Source organism: Parambassis ranga, chromosome 19 (assembly GCF_900634625.1).
Source record: "Parambassis ranga chromosome 19, fParRan2.1, whole genome shotgun sequence".
Lineage (NCBI taxonomy): Eukaryota > Metazoa > Chordata > Actinopteri > Ambassidae > Parambassis > Parambassis ranga.
Genome location: NC_041039.1, coordinates 23,633,266 through 23,652,984, shown reverse-complemented (window position 1 = coordinate 23,652,984; position 19,719 = coordinate 23,633,266). Strand labels below are relative to the sequence as shown.

The following is a 19,719-nucleotide window of genomic DNA, read 5'->3' as shown; positions in this document are numbered from 1 at the left end:
CGTGCCTCAGTGCTATACCAGCAGAAGCTAGTCTTCAGGTGGGACTCACAAGTTGGACAGGTCTGAAGATAAAGGCCTGACAAAGTGCAATCCACTTCAGGCCGGATGTGGCCCGCTGACCTTGAGTTTGAGACCCATGTGTTTGCAGGTGTGTGTGTGTGTGTTGTAGGCACTTTAATACTTCCGGGTTAGGACGTGCACGTCATCTGCAGTGTGTGGACGCGCACTACAGGAGAAGATGACTAAAGACGTTACGAGCTGACGTCAGAGTGTGCCGGAAACAACTCGGCGAGAACTCCGCGCTGTGGCGCACCTGTCCACGTGCAGTAATCTAATCACTCCTCATAGGGTCCGTATCAATACTGATCAGCACTCTGTGAGGTAAGCGAAGGTTCTGCTTTCATATTAAATATGTAACCTGAAAGCAGCCGCTGCTGCCTGATCTGTTTAAAGTTGTTAAATGACTCATGGAATGAGCATGATGTGTGTGTTTGTCAGTCTCGTGTTGTGGGCGCTGTGTTTGTGTAGAACTGCAGCTGTCTTTGGTTTGTGTGGGATGCAGCAGAAATTGTTCTGTTCTAAGAAGCTAGTTTATTTCTAGTCAATGGTTTGGAGCAACAACCAGCCGCAGTGCATTCTGGGAGTTTGAGTTTTGAGCCCTTTGTTATAGTTTGTTCTGTTTCTTTTTTTCTGTCACTTAGATGTTAAACTTGTGGATGGCTTTTGATCTGCTGATCATATTATGGCCTGATTGATTGGAGTTGGAAGATCAGGTCACATGACCTCATGAGCTATAGGTTTTCCATAATAATCAATGTGTTTCTGTTTGATGTTGTGTGTGTTACACACAGCTCCTCTACGTCACAGCATTGCAGTGTGTGTTTGGTTGGCTGGTTGATCGGCTGATTGATTGACAATGTAGATTTGTTGTGAAAAACTTGCAGAATCTTTGTGGCTCTTTCTTTGCTGTTGGATCACACATTCACCACTAGAGGGCAGTCAGACACAGCAGGCCTCAGGGCTTTAGGTCTGAAGACATTTTGGCTGCATCTAGGTGGAGCTCACAGCTTTTATTTTGAAGTTATTGGTTATTGAAGGTCTGCAGTCATAGAAGCTGCTCTGATGTTTTAATTTGAATAATTTAATTTCCATCCTGACATCACAACAGACTGTAATCAGCCTCAGAATCATGGCGACTGAGCCCCATGTGACCTGTGACTGCTGTGAGGCTTACATGTGTTATATTTAGGTTTATTTTATTCTTTTATCTGGTGCCTGTATAACAGCTCAGTCTGTGCCTGTGTCCCCAGAATCTCCTCTCTGTCCTGTGTTTATATTGTGCAGCAACCCCGAATTTCCCTGAGGGACCTTCCCAAAGGGATTAATAAAGTATATTCTATTCATCCGCAACAAGTAGTTTTTATTAAAAGCAAAATACTTATGTAATAATTATATAATATTATTATTATTAATAATATATAAGTAAATATACTTTATCATCTATAAAAATATGTGATCAATGTATTTATGAACATTTATTAAAAAATATACCTTTAAATGTATTAATATTTCAAGAATTTAATAGAAAATATAATAATCTTAAAATAATAAGTCAGCCTCTCTCTCTTTGTATAAATAAACAGGTTCATTTATTCGTCATCAGACTGTCACTCAGTTTTCAGGTGTATAAATATAAAGTTTAACATTTGTCACAACAAACAAAAGCACGAACAGACAGAAACATTAAATACATAATTAATACTTTCACTTGGAACAAATCAGCTCTTATTTACACAAATATGTACAGAAAGAGAAAAGTGGTCCTCTGCTGCAGAGAGTCAGGAACAATCCGGGGTGACAGGAAGGAGGTCTGAGCCCAGGTCTGAGCCCAGGGCTGAGCCCAGGGCTGAGCCCGGGTCTGAGCCCAGGGCTGACGGGGAAATGCTGGACGTGGGTTTGTGGCGTTTATCTGCAGAATTTTGTGGCGTTTTTTTTTCCTTTAAAGGATTTTGTGTGGGGTTAGTTTTTCCTGAGGGAATCGGACAGCTGGGGCCTTTCAGGACTTCTGATGGGGAAATGTGGAGGAATGTTAATGGTGGTTTTTGGCCTCCGTCCTTCATCAAAGAGAAGAAACAGAAACAAGATGCAAAGCGTCTAAATGACTACTGACAGGTTTCACAACCTAAAATACCTGTGATAGAAAAACTACATTTCCCAGCATCAAAGTAGTTTAACGTGAGGAGTGAGGGGCCAGATAAACCTGTGTGTGTGTTAGGACTGGACGGTGCGGTGCGTGGTAATGTCTATAGGACTTGGTAGATCAGACTGGGGTCCTGGCTCGCGGTCGGGGAGGGGACCTGCGCGGGACCCGGGGCGGCCCCCGCCTCACCGCCCGGGGCCGCCGGCGGGGATCCGGGCACGTCAGCGGCTGGCAGCAGGCTGCTGTTGTCGGTGGAGATCCGCTCCACGATGCTGGACAGACAGTCCAGACTGGAGACCACGGAGCTGCGGTCGGTCTTCACACCACCTGCAGAGCACAGGACACACGGTCAGTGATGATACTTCATCAATGATTCACTTTAATCATTTAATTATGTGACTAAATGTCCGTAAAACAACAAAGAATATTTAAATTGATCATTTATCTACTTAAATAATGTCTCTAAGAAACTCCGAGGAAACAAACGTACTGTAAATAAAACTAACTCACTGTCTTTATAGGTATTGTTTTTAATTTCCGGCTGTTTTTATTAAGAAAAAAAATCTGTTCTTGTCCGGTTTAAACTTAAACATATTTAAAAGTAAAATAAATTAAATGTCAGTAAATCCGAGCTGCTGCTTCTGTTGTTTTATGGTTTTATTGTCTGCTCTTCGTGTGTTTGTGTTTCACACCTGGAGCTGATCAAAGTGTTTTATTGGCTGATTTCAAAGCTCTCTCACCGTTTGGAGTCTCGGAGAAATAAGAGCTGCTGTCATAACTTCCTCTCCTGGCGGCCTGACAGCTCGGCCCGTTAAAATCCGTCTGACAGGAGGAAACACAAAAATATGATTAAATACAAATATTTACCAAAGGATGCAGCACACAGAGTGAAATACACAATTTAAAAAAAGTTACAACGAAGTTTTATTATTATTTATATACATTATATTTTTATCCCGCTAGAATCGGACTGGATTAGTTTTTTTCGATTCACCTGCTTTATTTATGTTTAGTGTTAAATTGAAAACAGTTTAAGGTTTAATTAGAAACAATAAAAAGATTTGTTTTTATGACTGGATACAAACGGATCATGTAAACGTGTAATACATGTTAAATAAATTAGGATCTGACATTTTTACTCCTCGACCCTTTTTTTTTAACCATAAAAATAAAAAAATCAGTTTAAACATAAAAAGAAGACAAAGTGTTTTTAGATGTGAAACCAGCAGCAGATCGATAATCAGCTGATTAAATGACGCGCCAAAGAATCAGACTTCAACTTTAACGAGTCCAGAATAAAATAAAATAAATTAAACAGTTCAGACCTAAAACCAAACTCTACACCCTAAAATAAATAAAAGCTGGATAAACAGGCGTCTCCTGAACTCACCATGCCGTCGGAGCAGTTGGAGCGGGGGCTGGAGGCGTCCGAGTCCCCGCTGTAGTGCTCCAGCACCGGGTAGAAGCCGTCGTCTTGCCCGCCGCGCAGCAGCGCCTGCAGGGACTCGATGTAGCTGATGGCGTTGCGCAGGATCTCCACCTTGGGCAGCCTCTGGTTGGGGTTGGCCGTCGTGCAGCGCTTCAGGGTCTCGAAGGCGTCGTTGACCTTGCTGAGCCGCCGGCGCTCCCGCAGCGTGGCCGCCTTCCTTCGGTCTGCGTTGGTGGTTTTCCGCTTGCAGGCCTTGCAGGCCCAGAGCAGGCAGCGGCCCGCCTGGTGGTGGCCGCTGGGGGCGCGGACGTGCTCGTCCTCCTCCACCTGGGCATGGTGGTGGTGGTGGTGAAGGTGCAGGAGGGAGGACGGGGAGGCGGAAGACGATGAGGAAGGGGAGGATGAGGATGAAGAGGAGGAGTCATCCGGCTTCAGCAGGCCCACATGGACCAGCCGCGGGTCCAGGTCCTCGAAGAAGTGCATGTCGCTGGTGTTGAAGCAGGGGTCGTCATAGAAATCATCAGCGGCCGGGATGGGGAAAGAGATATCCGACAGCTCCATGATTCAGTCCACAACACACCACCGAAGAAGAAAAATCCAGAGGAGCAGAGCTCTGCAGGACAGAAGAAGAAGAAGCTGAGAGTGGGGGGGAATGTAGAGTCCTGTCACACACTGTTCTGCCCTCTCAGCTGTTGACCTGGATCTTCTTATACCTGGGACACCCGCGGGGGGCGGGGTCAGCCTGATGGGGTCCAGAGAGGTCCGGCCAATCAGGAGGGAGCAGGAGGGGTTTACAACTTCACGGTAATTAGTGTACAATTACCCCTAAGAGAGCAGTAACAGCGGGATAATATACTGCGGCGCGCAGCGGGGGCGCGCACATGTGGGAGAGCGTGGAGTGTGGACGAAAACACACACACACACACACACACACACAAATATGAAGCATCACTCGGACACATCCAGGGTGCTGATTTTACTTTTTACTTCATCTTATTCTGGGGCAGAGGGTGAAAAACAGAAGAACTCAGGAACAACAGAAGAATTAAAGGCCTGTATGATGAAACAAAATAAAAATGTGGATTTAAAATGTTAAAAACAAAAAAACAAGTTGTTTTAGGGCAAAACGAAGAACAGAATTTTAATTTACTGAAAGAAAAAATGTAGGAGAAAAGGTTGATCTACTAAACCAGAAAATCAGTAAGACCATATGAAATGTCATCTTGTTTTTGTTTATTAATTTTAAAGATAATAATAAATAATAATGATAATAATGACAAATTGCTGTTGATTTTTTAAACAGTGATGTTGCAGTGTACTGCTGTAACCTCTGACCTTTGACCTCCTCTCTTTTGTGGTGATGAAGCTGATTCAGGATGAAGATGTGGCCAAATGAGAACTGATGGAATCATATCAAGCAGAATCTAAACATCTGCACGCACAGCTCGTCTTCTGTGTATTTATTGACCCAAGGACTGAGGACGCGGCATGAAATGTGTGGACGCAGCCATCAGGGTAAATGTTGCTGCGTTTATTTTTGGACGGACGGACGGAGCCGCTGACCTGCAGCTCTCAGCTGTCGCTGCTGCTTCCACAAACATCAACAAAGTGCAGATTATTCACCAAACACTCCCTCATCAGGCCCCTGCAGTGCTCCGCTGCAGCAGCAGGAGGGCGCTGCAGAGCAGGTATCTGCAGGCCGCTCTGCAGGTCTACGGCCCTGAGCTGAGCCTCACAGGCTGACAGCACGGCCACCTCTGCCTGTCAACAGATGGTCAGAAGCTGTGCACGATCTGAGGAAACATTCAAAACCTCCATCCAGAAGATTATCACTGCACGTCCGAGATGACTGACAGATCTTTAAGTTTAATATGCCGCCGCCACCACCTCAACAACTAAAGGAGCTAGACATACGACACAAAAATCACATAGTGTGTATATGTGTGGTTCACAAAGTTCCCAAACAGTCAAAAATATTTTTGAAGCTTTTTTTATTCACAAAAAATCCCAAAAAACACTTTTCTAGACTCATAAACAAACAGAAACCACCAGAAGACAAAAGGCTAAAAGTACACACAGCACTTAAACATGTCGCACACACACACACGCGCACACACACACGCGCACACACACACACACACACACACACAGAGGAGGCAAAGCAGCAGCAGGATGCTGGTAAATAATAAAATATAACCTGTCTGTTTACAGCTGGACTCATTAATATTTACAGTAATAACATTATTTAAATATTTAAGGGATTTTTAAATATTTAAGTTTTTTTTTATATTTAAGGGATTTTTTTAATATTTAAGGTTTTTTATATTTACGTTTTTTTGTAATATTTAGGGGAATGGAACATTTGAGTCAAAAAGGTTTTTTTTAATAATACATTTGTTCAATTATCATTTTAATCCTGACAGGTTGTTCACACTCGGCCAGCCAGTGAATCGTATTATAGAGTAACCATGGTAACGTGGACCTGCACCACACTAAGTGTTACTGATCTCATCAAACTGATGCTAACATCATGGCCGACTACTGCAATGCAAGGATTACTGTTTTTAGCTTAGCCGTTAGCATGGGGCAGACTGGACCTGATGGTTTCCAACCCTCAGTCCAGACCTCTGTTGGTGCATCATCTGCTGAGCTCCTCCTGGAGTTCATTCAGGATGTACTCCCCGAACCCCCCCGTCTGGTCGTTGGTACAGCCCAGCCGGCGAGCGTTCGTGAGCAGGTCGCCCAGCAGTTTGAGGCGGTCCACACGCGGTCTCAGGAAGTGGCTCTTCACCACGTGGGCGGCGTGCGGGTCTCCGTGTTCACAGGCCAGTTGGCTCAGCTCCACCATGACGCCAACCTCCTCCTTCAGCTGGAGCAGCAGCAGCTCCAGAGCCGGCAACACCGCGCAGACCGCCTCACAGCCGGGCTTCTGGGAAATCAGAGAGGATGAGAGGCGGGGATTTAATTCACAGCAACAACCAGAATTCACTGCCACACACTCCCATCATCACCTAACCACGACTCAAACCCAGAACGACCGCAGCACCTCCAGGTGCCTGGTGGGGGTGTTTGAAGCTCAGTGTGTAGGCTCCGCCCATCGTCATCTTGGCAGCACCTGACTCACCTCCATGCATTTGGAAACCCGCTGCTGCCTCACCTGTAATTAGGACTTGGAACTGACTCAACTTCAGTCAGGCCTCCATCAGTCCTCTCATCACAGAGACACCTTCAGATCCTTTTGCCTCCTTCAGGCACAGCGAGGGGGAAAAGCCTCAGACGGCCTGTTGTCAGCCGCCACGCCTCTGACTGTACGACACCACACCTGATGAGGCTGACATTCAGCTCAGAAGCTCCAATCACACAGTGAGCTCATAGTAAGATGGTTATCTGCACTATTTTCACGAGGGCGCCGTCCTCACGTCCCTCAGATCAGGATACGCAGGCTGACCTGGACTGATCTGACCCACTTCTGAGGCCTGTGTTTGAAACCCAGTCTTTTTCCATGATGCTGTTATTTTATCTCTTTTCTATTTAAAGCTGTGAAGCGTCACATAAAGACCTCTGAAACAAACTGACCCACAGCACAACAACGCCATGAGGCGGCGGGGGCGGCGCCCACGCACAGCCTGAGAGGTGGATAACGAGGCGTCCCACACCGCCTCGGGCCTGAAACCGTTTTACAACAGCCATAAACCCGGGTCGGCGGTCTGAGGCCACTCTGCGACGTGCCACTGCCGCCGAATCCGCTGACCATCTGGAAACGCCATCAGCGCCACCGTCCCTCTGCCGCAGCATTAATCTCGCCAATTTTCCGGAACTCAAGGTGGGGTGGGTGTGGGGGAGAAATGTACACCCCAACCAGCTTACAGGCAGAGCCAGGGGCAGCTCTCCAGGGAATCCTCCTCCGGCCTCTCGGTATCTCTCCCCCTCCTCACCCTGTCCGATCACTAACGCCTGCCCCAGATGAAGAGCTTCATTCCAAAAAGAGATATCTGCCGAAAAAAAAAAAAGTACACCTGCTCTGACAACATGACAGATCGCACAGGAGGAAGAATAAATCCTCCTGTTGGGACGTTCTGGGTGAACCAGCGCCGGCTGGCAGGGTAAACGGAGAAGGCAGTTACAGACTGAGGCTTCTCTGTCTCACCGATAAAGTTCAGATCGTAAATTCAGTTTTAAAATGGATCCACGAACGGGCTCATCACACACACACACACACACCAGGCAGCTACCATGCTGTTGACCCTGACCTCTGACCTGGCTGACACTGTGTGAGTGTGGTTCACACAGTAACAAAGACAGTTCACTCAAATACTGTGAGTAACACAGACATATCTAGAAAACATGAGGCGAAGGACTCCAGCTCCCACAATGCACTGCTACAAACCAAAAACAGACATTCACTCCAAGTTAAACTCTGATATGTGCTCAGCACAGACATTAGCTGTGTGAACGGTTCACTTTCCCAGCTGACCTAAATACCACACATTAGGTCAGCGTGCGTATTCATCCACACCGGCTGGTTTGTTTACATGTGTGACATGAAAGTAATCCCAGCTGTGGGACGACAACAAATGCAACACAACAACTCCTCACTCCCCCAGGAGTAACTGAGAGAAAACAAATCTGACTTCAGCTTTCTGATGGTCCTTGAATGTATCATGTGACTCCATATCTCTCAGTTACAACAAAATAAAGAGTTCACTCCAACAAGACTCAGTAAAAACTAAAAGTCCTGCCTCCTCAGCAGGACGCCATGATGGAGTCACATGTCTAACGTCTCTCTGAGTGCAGACATGAAGGTAAGCTAGCTGCCAGCTGTTACCTGGATGTCTTTGCCACAGAAGGCGCCTCCCCTCTCAGCCAGGTAGCCCACCATGGCCTCGGCCTCGTCCTGCTGCTTCAGAGCCTCCTGATGGAAGAAAGAAGCAACACGGGGCAGAGCGACGTCGTCCCGCTCGAACACACTGGCCTGCAGGTGAGACACGGCAGACATATTGAGATATATATATATATTTGATGTGATGTAGAAAGCCTGGATGTTTCCAGGCAGCTGAAAGGACCGTTGTGTTGAAGCCTCCTCCCTGAGCTCTTCAGAGACGTCGCTGAAGGTTCAGCCATCTTTGTTTACAGTCTATGCGGCTGACATAGCTTTCAAAGATCCTGATCTGACCTTAGCTCATGATGCCTGCCTGACGGGTGGTTCATCCAATCAGCTACAGATCTTTTTTTTTTTAAAGACATCACAGGTGGAGTAGTGCATCCACTCCACAGATCATGATTTAAAATATAACAGAGTGTACAGGGTTAATCCTGACTCTGCTTCACTATCAGACAGTAAACAGGAACAACAGCGCCCCCACTCTAGAGACAGGAACTGCAGCCTGCTCACAGAATGTTTACTCAGCCTTAAACTTCAGACTGTTTTCATCCAGCCTGCTCTGTGTCTGTGTTAAACCCGCTCTCCTCTGCTTCCTCCCGGGTCTCCTACCAGAGCCTGCAGCCGGTACGCTCCGTCCCACAGCAGGCTGCTCACCCCGCACAGAGCCTCTTCTACGGCGGCCGGCAGGTTGTGCCTGGCCCCGCTGGCCGCCGCGGAGCTCCGGTGCGCCGTGCACAGCGGCAGGCTGCTCTTTAACCTCTTTCCTGCGGGCTCGGCCATGAAGCTGCCACCGCTGATCCCGGTAAACCGGCTGATAACGGCCGCAGTGTGTGAAGGTGAGTGATTCTACACACGGACGTCCTCTCCTTCAAACCGACCTGAACCGGGATAAATTTAGCCCGCAGGCATCGACTGTTTCCCGGTCAGCTGGTCCCCTTCATCCGGTGCGTTTGAGCTCAGAGCTGCAGGCAGAGAGGTGATGTAAGAGCAGGAGAGGAGCTTTAACCAGAGCACAGAGCACAGACAGCAGCCTGCAGGTGCTTCATCACCAAATCAAGACATCTCACTGTAGCAGGACACGGTGCGGTCACATGGTGCAGCCAGAGGTGAGCAGCTGCTGCCATGTTTATATTTACATTAACTAATAAAACCTGCCATGCTAGTTTTTTCACTTATGCTAGATGGAGGATGGAAAAACAGCAAATCATTTTTTGTTATTAATTTATTTTTGTATTGACAGCTGAGCCCTGTGCTGCCTTGATCGACACATAGTTGCCATGGAAACCACTGTTGTTGCTGCTGTGTTGCACTAAACATCAGCCTGTGCTAACAGCGCTAACGTCTGTCGTTTTCGTGCCAGTCAAAGGCTGTATTTTTAGTTTAAGGTACGCTGTGTTGTTGGGGAGCACAACATGACAGCGTTTACTCACTGTCCTCTTCCTGTCCTCTTCATGTCCTCTTCATGTCCTCTTCCTGTTTACTGGTACGCTCGTTAGCAGCTACAACGCCAAGCTAACGGGAGAAGCCAGTCCTTTAAAGGCCGGAGGTTTCCCTGCTGTGGGATGATCGAAGCTTCAGATCAGTCTTGGATCACATTTAAAAGTAAATTCTACCATAAAAACAATCTGAATTTAATAACAGCCATGCCATTAACATGACACTGAGAAAGAAAACAGCCTCTAACTCTGGTTTTATTATTGAATTTATTGTAAAAGTCTACACTCTGAATATAAGATGGCCCCAGAAATCCAGTACAGTCAGCAGAGTTTGGTGCTATGATGTTTAATGTCCTCGACAGCTTCTGTAGTTTCATGTTGTTAGCACCCGCTTAAATCTGTACTGAAACATATTTTCAGCATATTATAGATATAAACATGTAAACATCCCTGAACAAATATTAATAAAATAAATACACTGATGAGGGAAGACATGTCTGTGGTTACAGACTCATTATTGCTTTCATTTCACCATCCAGTGGACAAAAGGTGGAGCAGAGGTGGGTGGTCGACCTCTGACCTCATCCAAACCTTTGTTCATACCTGTTTGTTTTCATGAATAAAGCAGTTTTTGTTTCAGGCTGTAAAGATGTCTGCTTCTGATGTGAAGGTGGACATTTTAACATGCACGTCTGGAGGTTTTGACTCACTTCTGGAGCCCCATGCTCACTAAACGGAGCTCCTGAACCTCTGAGTCCCCTCTCATCATCAGTGTGCCGGTCCAGAGCTGACCTCCCCGTGGTTCTTCCTCCTCTCTGGTTTCCTCTCGGCTCCTTGGGGCAGGATGAGTGACGGCAGAGGCTGGCGGCTCCCCGGGGGGGTCAGCTGCTCCACAGGGGAATAAAGGCTGAATATCAGTCTGCTGTTCCTCCAGGGGTCAACGGGACCTGCACCCTTGACATGTCCCTCCTGACCCTGTTCAGACATCAGTAATCAGCTGGGCTGGACCTCGTTGTGACAGGAGGCTGGTCAGCTTGGAGGTCACTGCAACACACCACTGCAGCCCAGAAGGGTCCAGGCAGGATCAGCTCATCATCAGGATCTGCCAGCAGGACACCTCCAAGAGTCAATAACTGCAGTTCCGCAGTTGTCCACTTGTAGCTGGCTCCATACGTGAGTGAGCCCCCACGGACCTCCATGTTTGCAGCTGGTACGGGGGAGCAGGGTTTAGGTCTGACACTCACATTTAACCAGGAGTTGGACCAAGATGGCGAGCTACAAAACGGCTTTTAGGAAACCTGCAGGTGTGTCCGTCCGACCCGGATACTGTCCCTGTGAACCCATGAGTATGATGTTACTAGCCGGATTTGCCTCACTCGCTTTTGAGGTAGCACCTTAGCGAGATGTCTACAAATCCGTCTCAACCCACCACTGAGGTGGATCTGATTGGAATTAAACCAAAGTTGTGCTGTTCAGATTGAAAGAAATCAATCCAGCTTGAGCTCGAGCGAGTTCGATTACACGTCTGAACACGGTCTATGAAACCCCCACTGCCCCACACACACACACACACAGGCTGAGCGGGATGTTGCAGCTGTCAACAGACACTCAGGGCTGCACTCACACTGTGTTGTTGTTGTTGTTGTTGTTGTCTGCTTCACAGAGAGAAGTCGTGTTCAGATTGTATCATGACATGTTTTCTCCTCTCAGTCATGAAGACGCAGACAGCATCAGCCAATCACTGTGTGTGTGTGTGTGTGTGTGTGTGGCAGCTTAATAGCAGAACCTGTTTATCCTCCTTAGTGTAAAATAAATCAAATAATAATATATATAATAATAATATTGTGTTAATAATTACATTAACACAAAGAGAACAGATGATAACGAGGCAGGATAAATACTGTATGTCACACTGGACACACACACACACACACAGCCCTTAATAAACCCAAACAGCACGGTCTGACAGCCGAGGTGTCAGCCTTCACACCTGCTGCCTGCTGTAAAACACTAACACTACAACTACTGCATTGTCCCACACAGTTGGCAGATTACTTCACACACACACACACACACACACACACACACACACACACACACTTAGCTGGATTAGCTCTGAGCAGCAGATTTACAGCTCTGCAGACTGTTGTTGTGTTTGTGAACTAAACTAACTTCAGTGTGGCAGGACCGGACCTAATGGGACCCTGTAGCGGTGGATGGAAAACAAGAGGGCGCTCATGAGCAATTTAAGTACGTAGCTTCATCTTAAAATATTTTACATCTTAGAGCCACTTCCCAGCATCCTCCATTCTGATTGGACACATCAGCCAGCAGCAGCAGAGCTCCTATAGAGATATATATGTGAGGACTCCAGTTGCCATGGAGGGAGGACCTCCTGTCCCCATCAGTCCGAATCTAAACTGACCAATCAGCAGCCGTTAGCAGCATGCTAGTGTTTGATGGACTCAACTGCCTTTTTTTCAGTTCAGTTCCGATATGTAATCAATACTTTATTGACCACAAATGTTATTGTCTAGTGTTAATAATTCTTTTAGTGCCTTTCACTTTTGTTCATACAGGAGGATCTCACAGCGCCCTCTAGGCTCTGGTGATTGGCTGCCATCTGTGCAGGACCTGAGTTTGAGGCGGTTCCTGCATCAGGACCAGCATCAGGACTAGCGCCTCAGTCCCTTCAGTGCCTGTAACATCCAGCAGTAACCCTGCAATGTAACAGCAGATGTTCTCCTGCTGGAGGAACGTGTTCGGCTCGCAGACTCAGAAAGAGAAAACCAAGCCGGCCATGTTTCGGAGCGTCCCAGAGGACTAGTGAAGGAGCTCCGCCTCTCATTTTGAATTCCTGTCTCTCATCACATGACCCAGCTTATAAATACACTGCAGCTCAGGGCTCATGTCTTTATACTTCAGACCCAACAGCTGGGAACAGAAACAGGTCGTCTGACTCCTGCAGGGACACGAAGACTCCTCCAAACAGCTCTGTCTGATGTTTGGAATAACAACCAGGCCAGCAGCCCAGTGCATTATGGGTGTTTGGACCACAACAGCCCTTTGTCCATGTTTTCTTCTGCAGCACCAAATTCAAACAAGTGTCCTCTAGAGGCCAGCTCCAGAAGTGAGTCAATCAGTCCCCAGAATGTAAAAATAGATCAATGACCCCTGGTATCACCCATAGGCTCTCTGAGAAGGGATGTCTGAGGCTCAGCGTTCATCAGCGCCTGTCAGCACTCAGTCAAATATTTAAACATGGACGTCTGTGAGGATGGACTCCTGTTTTGGAGGCAGTCTCTAGTGGACACTGGTGGAACTGCAGTTTTCAGTTCAATTTACAGTGTGCTGTAATTCTTCTTCTTCCTGCGCACAGAGTGGACTAATGAAAACAACATGGAGACACAAAGTGAGGACACATTAGTCGATGTGTAACGCACACCCACTGCTTTGTTTCAGTTGAGGTTTGGGTGGCGCTGGCCCGGCCGGCCGCGGGTCACAGCTGTCAAACAGATCAGCAGGACGTCTCTCAGCCCACAGCTGTCTATTAAGTATCCTCCAGAAAGTGGTCAGCGGCGCATCAACCTCAGCTCACAACTCGCCTCATTACCGGACTTAATGGAGGGAGGACAGAGACAAGGCAAATACAATGACTGATCAGAGCGCAGGGACACCCGAGCCAGCAGCGGGGCCCGTTTCACTGCCGGTACCTGACACCAGGGTCTGCCTCGTTACGGGGACCATAACTCTGTCACAGCGCCGCTGCTGCTGCCTTCACGAGGTTGTTTTCTCTTTCTTGTTGTTGTGTAGACGAACAAACCTGCAGCGTTTCAGGGATGTTGTTTCTCCCTCTGAACTGAGAGGAAGCAGATCTGAGGTTGGCACTGAGGCCGGTGAGAGCCCCCCCCCCTCCTCTGGATGCCTTTTGGGCCAGACGCTGTGATTACCCAGAAAGCCTCTGGAATGCCCCCTTCCTCATTAAAGAGACAAATATAGCTTGGTGTGGTCCGGAGAGGCGATGCAGGGAAAGTGGATGCTGCAGGGTTATGTGGCAGAAATTAAACAACGATGAATGACGCTGCTTTGAGGAGGACACACACACACACACACACACACACACACACACACACACACACATTCACACATTCTCTACCGTCTGAGGTGTGAGGTGGGAAAACAGACCAATATGATGGGAAAAAACTTTGAAATCTGTTTTCAGGAAGTTGTAGTGAACGTTTTTTACAGCAGAGCTTCAGTGAATTACCCCTGACCTACAAGCTTCCACATGTTTTTGGTGTTTATGTCAGATTATTGGCTTGTGACGTCTCCTAATTGTTTCTACCATTTAGAGTCACCGATCCGAGGCTCCGACAGACGCCATGTCGGCAGCATCACAGTGCAGCTGACAACAGGCTAGCTGGTAGCCATGCTAACTTAACATTGAGGTATGACACCAAAGCTGTTACTTCTTCATGTGCTTCTTATAAAATGAAGTCTTTGACCCACCCTGACAAAGACTTTGTCCATTTATTTTATTAACCCACTTTGTCCTGTTCTACAGGGTCGGGGGGCTGTCAATGGGTGAACGAGGGGTGCAGCCTGAGCAGGTCACTGGTCTTTCCCAGGGTCCCAAGGTAGATGTGTCTGTGTTGATGTTTCATTTTCATAATTATAAATGTCATGAATGCTGCTGTCCTCTGAAACACGTGCACATCGACTCTGGATTCTGACAACATGTTGTCATTCATGTCCACAAATCACACGTGTCCAACTTAGCACCACATCCTGAAGCGGCTCAAGTCCTGTTAAGAAATCTGCATTGACAACAAGACGTGTGTCCATGCAGTCTGAACAGAGACATGATGACAGTGAAAATAAAAAAAGTAAATATCAGACTTCTATTGTGCAGACGAATGACTCTTAAAAGGATAAACAGAAATAGAAACATTCACTTATTTAAATGAGTATCATTCTCATTGACTACACAACTCAGCTACAGTACGGTGGCCTAAAAAGGACAAAACTAAAGCAAATGCAATAAAGAATCCTTAATTGGAAATAATCTGATGTAAATAAAAAATATTTTTCATTCATTGATGGATATATATATAAAAAAAACACATTGTTGTTAAGGATGACAGTGTTTGTGTGTGTCACACAAGTAGCAGTAAAGACTCACACACACACACACACACACACAGAGCAGTAAATGTTGTGATGAGCAGAACAAACTAATCCTTCACAGACTGAGACTCAGATTACACTGAACGTGTGTGTGTGTGTGTGTGTGCGTGCGTGTGTGTGGTCATGAAGTGGCCCTTCTCTCTCTGTGTGGTCTGCCACCCTTTAACCTGAGGCCTGAGGAGCCTCCACAGTCTGAGTCAACACTCAGAGAGACGCTGCTGCTGCTCTTCACACTTTAAAGTCACTTCACCTCTCAGCTGCCGGTCACAGCATCAAAAGATGCTTCACACTCCACAGCAGACCTCGTATCACATGATAATTCAACTTAAAAGAATAAAATTATCCATAAAACAAATACAGTTATTGATTTAAAATGTTAACCTCAACTCAGATAAATACCATGTTACACAGTATAATCCTGTGTAACATGGTAAAATATGACCAAACACAACATGATCTGATATGACAACAATAGAAACCATGGTATAATATAGTCCAATGCAATATAATAATAAACAATGTGACTGGATACAACATGAAACAATAAGACAATTTGTCACAATATGATACAGTCTAATAATATTCATAAATAATGACAGGATTGTGTATGGTAAATCAATAAATCATAAGAAAATTAGGATTTGTAGAGTAGAATAAAAACAGGGTGATAAGCATAAAACAAAAATAAAATACAAAACAAATCAGTAAATAAATAAACAAAGACGGTATGATACGGATCAGTAGCTTAAGAAAAAGCTAAGTGATAACAGTGAGTTGTATTGGATCATATCGTGACATATGTTGTCATATTCAAAATGTGTATTGTGACATATTGTATTATTTAATGTAGTGACATCATAACATATTACTGTATTCATACTGTTTTTCACTTTGTGAAGCACAACTGTGTGTTTGAAAGTGCTATATAAATAAAGTTATTACTTTTATTATACATATGGTGACAGACAACTATGTAACACAATCCAGTATATTATATATATTATATACACTACCGTTCAAAAGTTTGGGGTCACTTGGAAATGTCTTTATTTTCCAATGAAGATAACATCAAAGTAATCAGACTACATTGTTAATGTGGTAAATGACTGGCTGATTTTTAATGGAATATATACAAAGGTATACAGAGGCCCTTTCCCAGCAGCCATCACTCCTGTGTTCTGATGCTGCGCTGTGTTAGCTAATCGTGTTAAAAAGGCTCATTGATCGTTAGAAAACTCCTGTGAAATGATGTTAGCACAGCTGAACTGTTATGATCAGAGAAGCTGTAGAACTGGCCTGGTGACCCCAGAGTTTTGAACGGTGGTGTATAATATAATATAACAAATGACACAGTATAATATGATACCACAAATGTTATCTGAATATAAGACATGAAACTCGTCTCCTGTACTTTATCTTTGATAACAGGAGACACAGAGGACAGGCCTGTGCAGCCGGCCTCAGAGCTGCTCAGCGTCCCTGCAGACTGGCTGTCCCCTGCCGGCTCGGCCCTGCAGGAGGTCAGCAGACCTCAGCAGAGATCACAGCCTCTCAGTGTTTACGTCCAGCAGGGACCGTTTGATTCTCCTCGTCCCCTCGAACGTCCAGCTGAGCTCCTAGAGGGAACACACAGCGAGAGCCGGAGGGGAGGAGGCAGCTGACGCAGACCCAGACCTGCAGCAGGCCGAGGCCGGACCCGCCTGTGGACGTCAGGTCCTAACGATGGCTCAGAGGTGTCCGTCCTCTCTGTCCTGGTGGTCCACACACTTTGCTACATTCTTGTTCTGTACAAATGGTGAAGGATCTGCCAAAGAGCAACGCCTCTGCAGGACCATTTGATGGGCTGAGCGTCGACAGTTGGATGAAACATTCCTGCCGTGGTTAGAAAAACCTCAACGTGTTTGAATTGTTTGCTGGAATCTGTAAAGGAAACAAAAACAAAACCCTAAAACACACACACACACACACACACACTGCATCCTGTCTGCAGTCAGAGAGCAGTCAGAGTGTGTGTGTGCAGAATCACTCAGGTATTCAGACAGAAATCAGCTGCAGAAAGCTGCAGGTCAGACAGATGCTCTCTGAGTGTTGGTCATGTGACTGCTGCTCACATGTGTCTCCATCATGGCTTCCTGCTGGCTGCTGAGGAGGACAGGACTTTTACATTTTACTGAGTCTTGTTGGAGTGAACTCTTTATTTGATATGGTGCATTTAAGTTCTTCATGTTCTGCATCTGCTGTCCTGTTCATCAGGCGTCTGTAGGAAATAACTGATGTTTCCTCTGAATTGCTGCAATTGAAGCTTCTCACACTTCCAAACCTCCCAGGCTGCTTTCCTGTTTGACGCACACACACACACACACACACACACACACACACACAGTGTCTGACATCTTGTTCAGTCTATGAAACATGCTGTTTTTCCTTCACAGCATTTGTTTGCAGGATGATGTATCAGTGGACTTCCTCTGACTGAGACACTTCTTCTTCTGTTTTCTGGCGGAGCCACAGAAGCAGAGGAATTCTGGGCCGCTTGGCAGAGCCGTCTGGCGTGGATGGCGGCACTGTAACTGTAGCACATTCGCCATAAAGGCACGGTGGCGAGGGCGAGGGAGGCCCCAGGATCCTGCAGGCATCAGATTTCAGCATGTGTGTGTGCACCGTGATGAGTTCTACATGCTGAGGTCTGAGAGAGAGAGACACAAACTGCTGCTGACAAAACCAGCAGCACAGGGAAGGTTTCTGTTCTGCTGGAACTGTGCTGATACTGCTTTAATGGAGGATTTGTTGAACTAAATCAAACAATCTAAAAATGACAAATATGATAATTAAAAGTTAAAAAAAATGTCTTTGTAGCCAGACACACAGACGAGCCGGAGCAGCAGCGTGCACAGCAGTCAGAGATTCAACACATCTTATTGTCTACTGTCTGCACACACAGCTCAGGGCAGCATGTTAGCATGAACCCGGTGTAGAGCTAACAGATGTGAGGACAAGCTGAAAATGTCGAGAAGGTTCAATGTTAGCAATAAGATGTGTTTAGCACAGGGAGGGAGGGAGGCATGTGATTGGTCACAGATACCAACCTATCAGCGCCCCATGATCTGTCAGCCAGTTTTGACAGCAGTCAAAGTTACTATTGACTATAGTTACTATTTTGCTTTGTGGTGCTTAAGTTGTGGTGTGTTTGTTTGGCTACTGTTGTGGGACTGTTAGAGCGACAACACCTCCACACAGTGAAGGTGACATCACACACACACACACACAGAATGAGCTCATCTTTCCTCCGATGAAGAACAGTGATATTTTCCGCTGGCAGCTTCATCAGAACGGACCCTCCATGTTCCTTCTGTTTTTTTTTTGTTTTTTTGGGGGGGTGGGGGTGGGGGGGGCTGCCATTAGCCTCTTGGCACACAGTCCACTTTGCATGATGGAGTTTGTCCCTATCAGCACCTGCCGGCCTGCCAGAGTCTGCCCTCAGCTCCGTGGCAGCCAAACAAAGGTCTTTAAGTAGCGCAGAGCTGGACACATGAAAGTTGGAGAACGCTGGTGGCTCTCAGAGAGACGAAACACGAGCTGGTGTTTTTCCAAAACAAAATTATGGAGGAGGAAAAAAATGACAGAGGCTGGAAGTGTGTGTGTGTGTGTGTGTGTGTGTCAGAGGAAGTCAAACCAGTTGGCTGTCAGCTCCATTTGGCTCCTATCACACTCTCTCCATTTCTCATAGAGCGCCATAAGAAAGGCCTCTGCATGATGAGTTCCCAGAATGCCCCTCTGTGGTTCCCAACGGCAGCCATTCATCTTTTACCTTACCTACCCCCCACCTCCCCCTTCAGATATACACACACACACACCTCCCCTGAGCCCTCATTTAAAGCCATTTAAATCCTTCGATATGACCGGTATCAGGTGACCTGCGAGCAGAGCAAGGCACTCAGGTCGACGGTTTGACTCCCACTGGGGCTAAAAACACTGCAGATATCTGCTCGTCAGCTGCTGCACGCTGCTTCACACAGGAAGTGTCAGGCGATCCGCTCGGCAGCTCCTCCTGTTACAGAGCGTTTCAGCTATAATGAAGTTTATTATCTGATGTAAAGAGACCTGCAGACCGCTGGAAGTCTGTCTTCAAGCTAAACGCTAACACAATCCTGTGATGACATTTTATATCCGAAAGGTCAAAGGTCAGCAAGGAAGGAACTGTGGTATTCCAAACTCTATCTCCCAGAATGCACCGGGCTGGTTGCTGCTACAAACAGCTATTCAGAGTCAGTCAGTACAGTGAGGTTAAACAGACCATAACCCGTCTGTGTCCTCACAGTAACAGACTCTGTGTCTGTGGCTCTCGGTCTGTGCTGCGTCTGTCTCTTCCTGTTTCTTTTGGGGATCATGGAGTCTGGATCCAGCTCTCCTCTGTCCATGTTTGTGGACGCTGCAGACAGAGACTCCAGCAGCTGTCCCTGCCCGGGACCAGCAGCTCTGCACAGAGGCTGCTCTTCCTCACACTGAGGTCTGATCCTCTCAGCTCTCTGCTGCGTTGTATAAGAATTTCTTAATATTTTCTGTCATTATTACAAATTTAAGAGAT

At 46.5% G+C, this 19,719-nt stretch overlaps 2 protein-coding genes and 2 long non-coding RNA genes across 5 annotated transcripts; 2 read left to right on the top strand and 2 right to left on the bottom strand.

The window, feature by feature from the left end:
* Positions 1-1,632: 1,632 nt before the first annotated feature.
* On the bottom strand, positions 1,633-4,205 carry myod1 (myogenic differentiation 1). The gene is made up of 3 exons (XM_028431445.1): positions 3,591-4,205; positions 2,941-3,022; positions 1,633-2,527 (listed from the first exon to the last, which is right to left on the bottom strand). Exons 1-3 carry the CDS (start codon positions 4,188-4,190, stop codon positions 2,304-2,306), a joined length of 906 nt encoding a protein of 301 aa, XP_028287246.1. The 5' UTR covers positions 4,191-4,205; the 3' UTR covers positions 1,633-2,303.
* A 1,398-nt stretch (positions 4,206-5,603) lies between these two features.
* On the bottom strand, positions 5,604-9,507 carry LOC114452237 (ferritin, heavy subunit). 2 transcript variants are annotated; one of them, XM_028431444.1, is made up of 3 exons: positions 9,166-9,507; positions 8,455-8,601; positions 5,604-6,558 (listed from the first exon to the last, which is right to left on the bottom strand). In XM_028431444.1, the coding sequence occupies exons 1-3, from the start codon at positions 9,289-9,291 to the stop codon at positions 6,268-6,270; spliced, it is 564 nt and encodes a 187-aa protein (XP_028287245.1). In that variant the 5' UTR covers positions 9,292-9,507; the 3' UTR covers positions 5,604-6,267. The 2 variants fall into 2 exon arrangements, with proteins under 2 accessions (XP_028287245.1, XP_028287244.1); XM_028431443.1 differs by having other exon boundaries at positions 9,121-9,503.
* LOC114452239 (uncharacterized) lies at positions 9,206-10,441 on the top strand. The gene is made up of 3 exons (XR_003672247.1): positions 9,206-9,347; positions 9,410-9,617; positions 10,008-10,441. It is a non-coding gene; the product is annotated as an uncharacterized LOC114452239 (long non-coding RNA).
* Positions 10,442-12,819: 2,378 nt separating this feature from the next.
* On the top strand, positions 12,820-14,850 carry LOC114452240 (uncharacterized). Its single transcript, XR_003672248.1, has 3 exons — positions 12,820-13,731; positions 14,300-14,395; positions 14,512-14,850. It is a non-coding gene; the product is annotated as an uncharacterized LOC114452240 (long non-coding RNA).
* Positions 14,851-19,719: the final 4,869 nt, after the last annotated feature.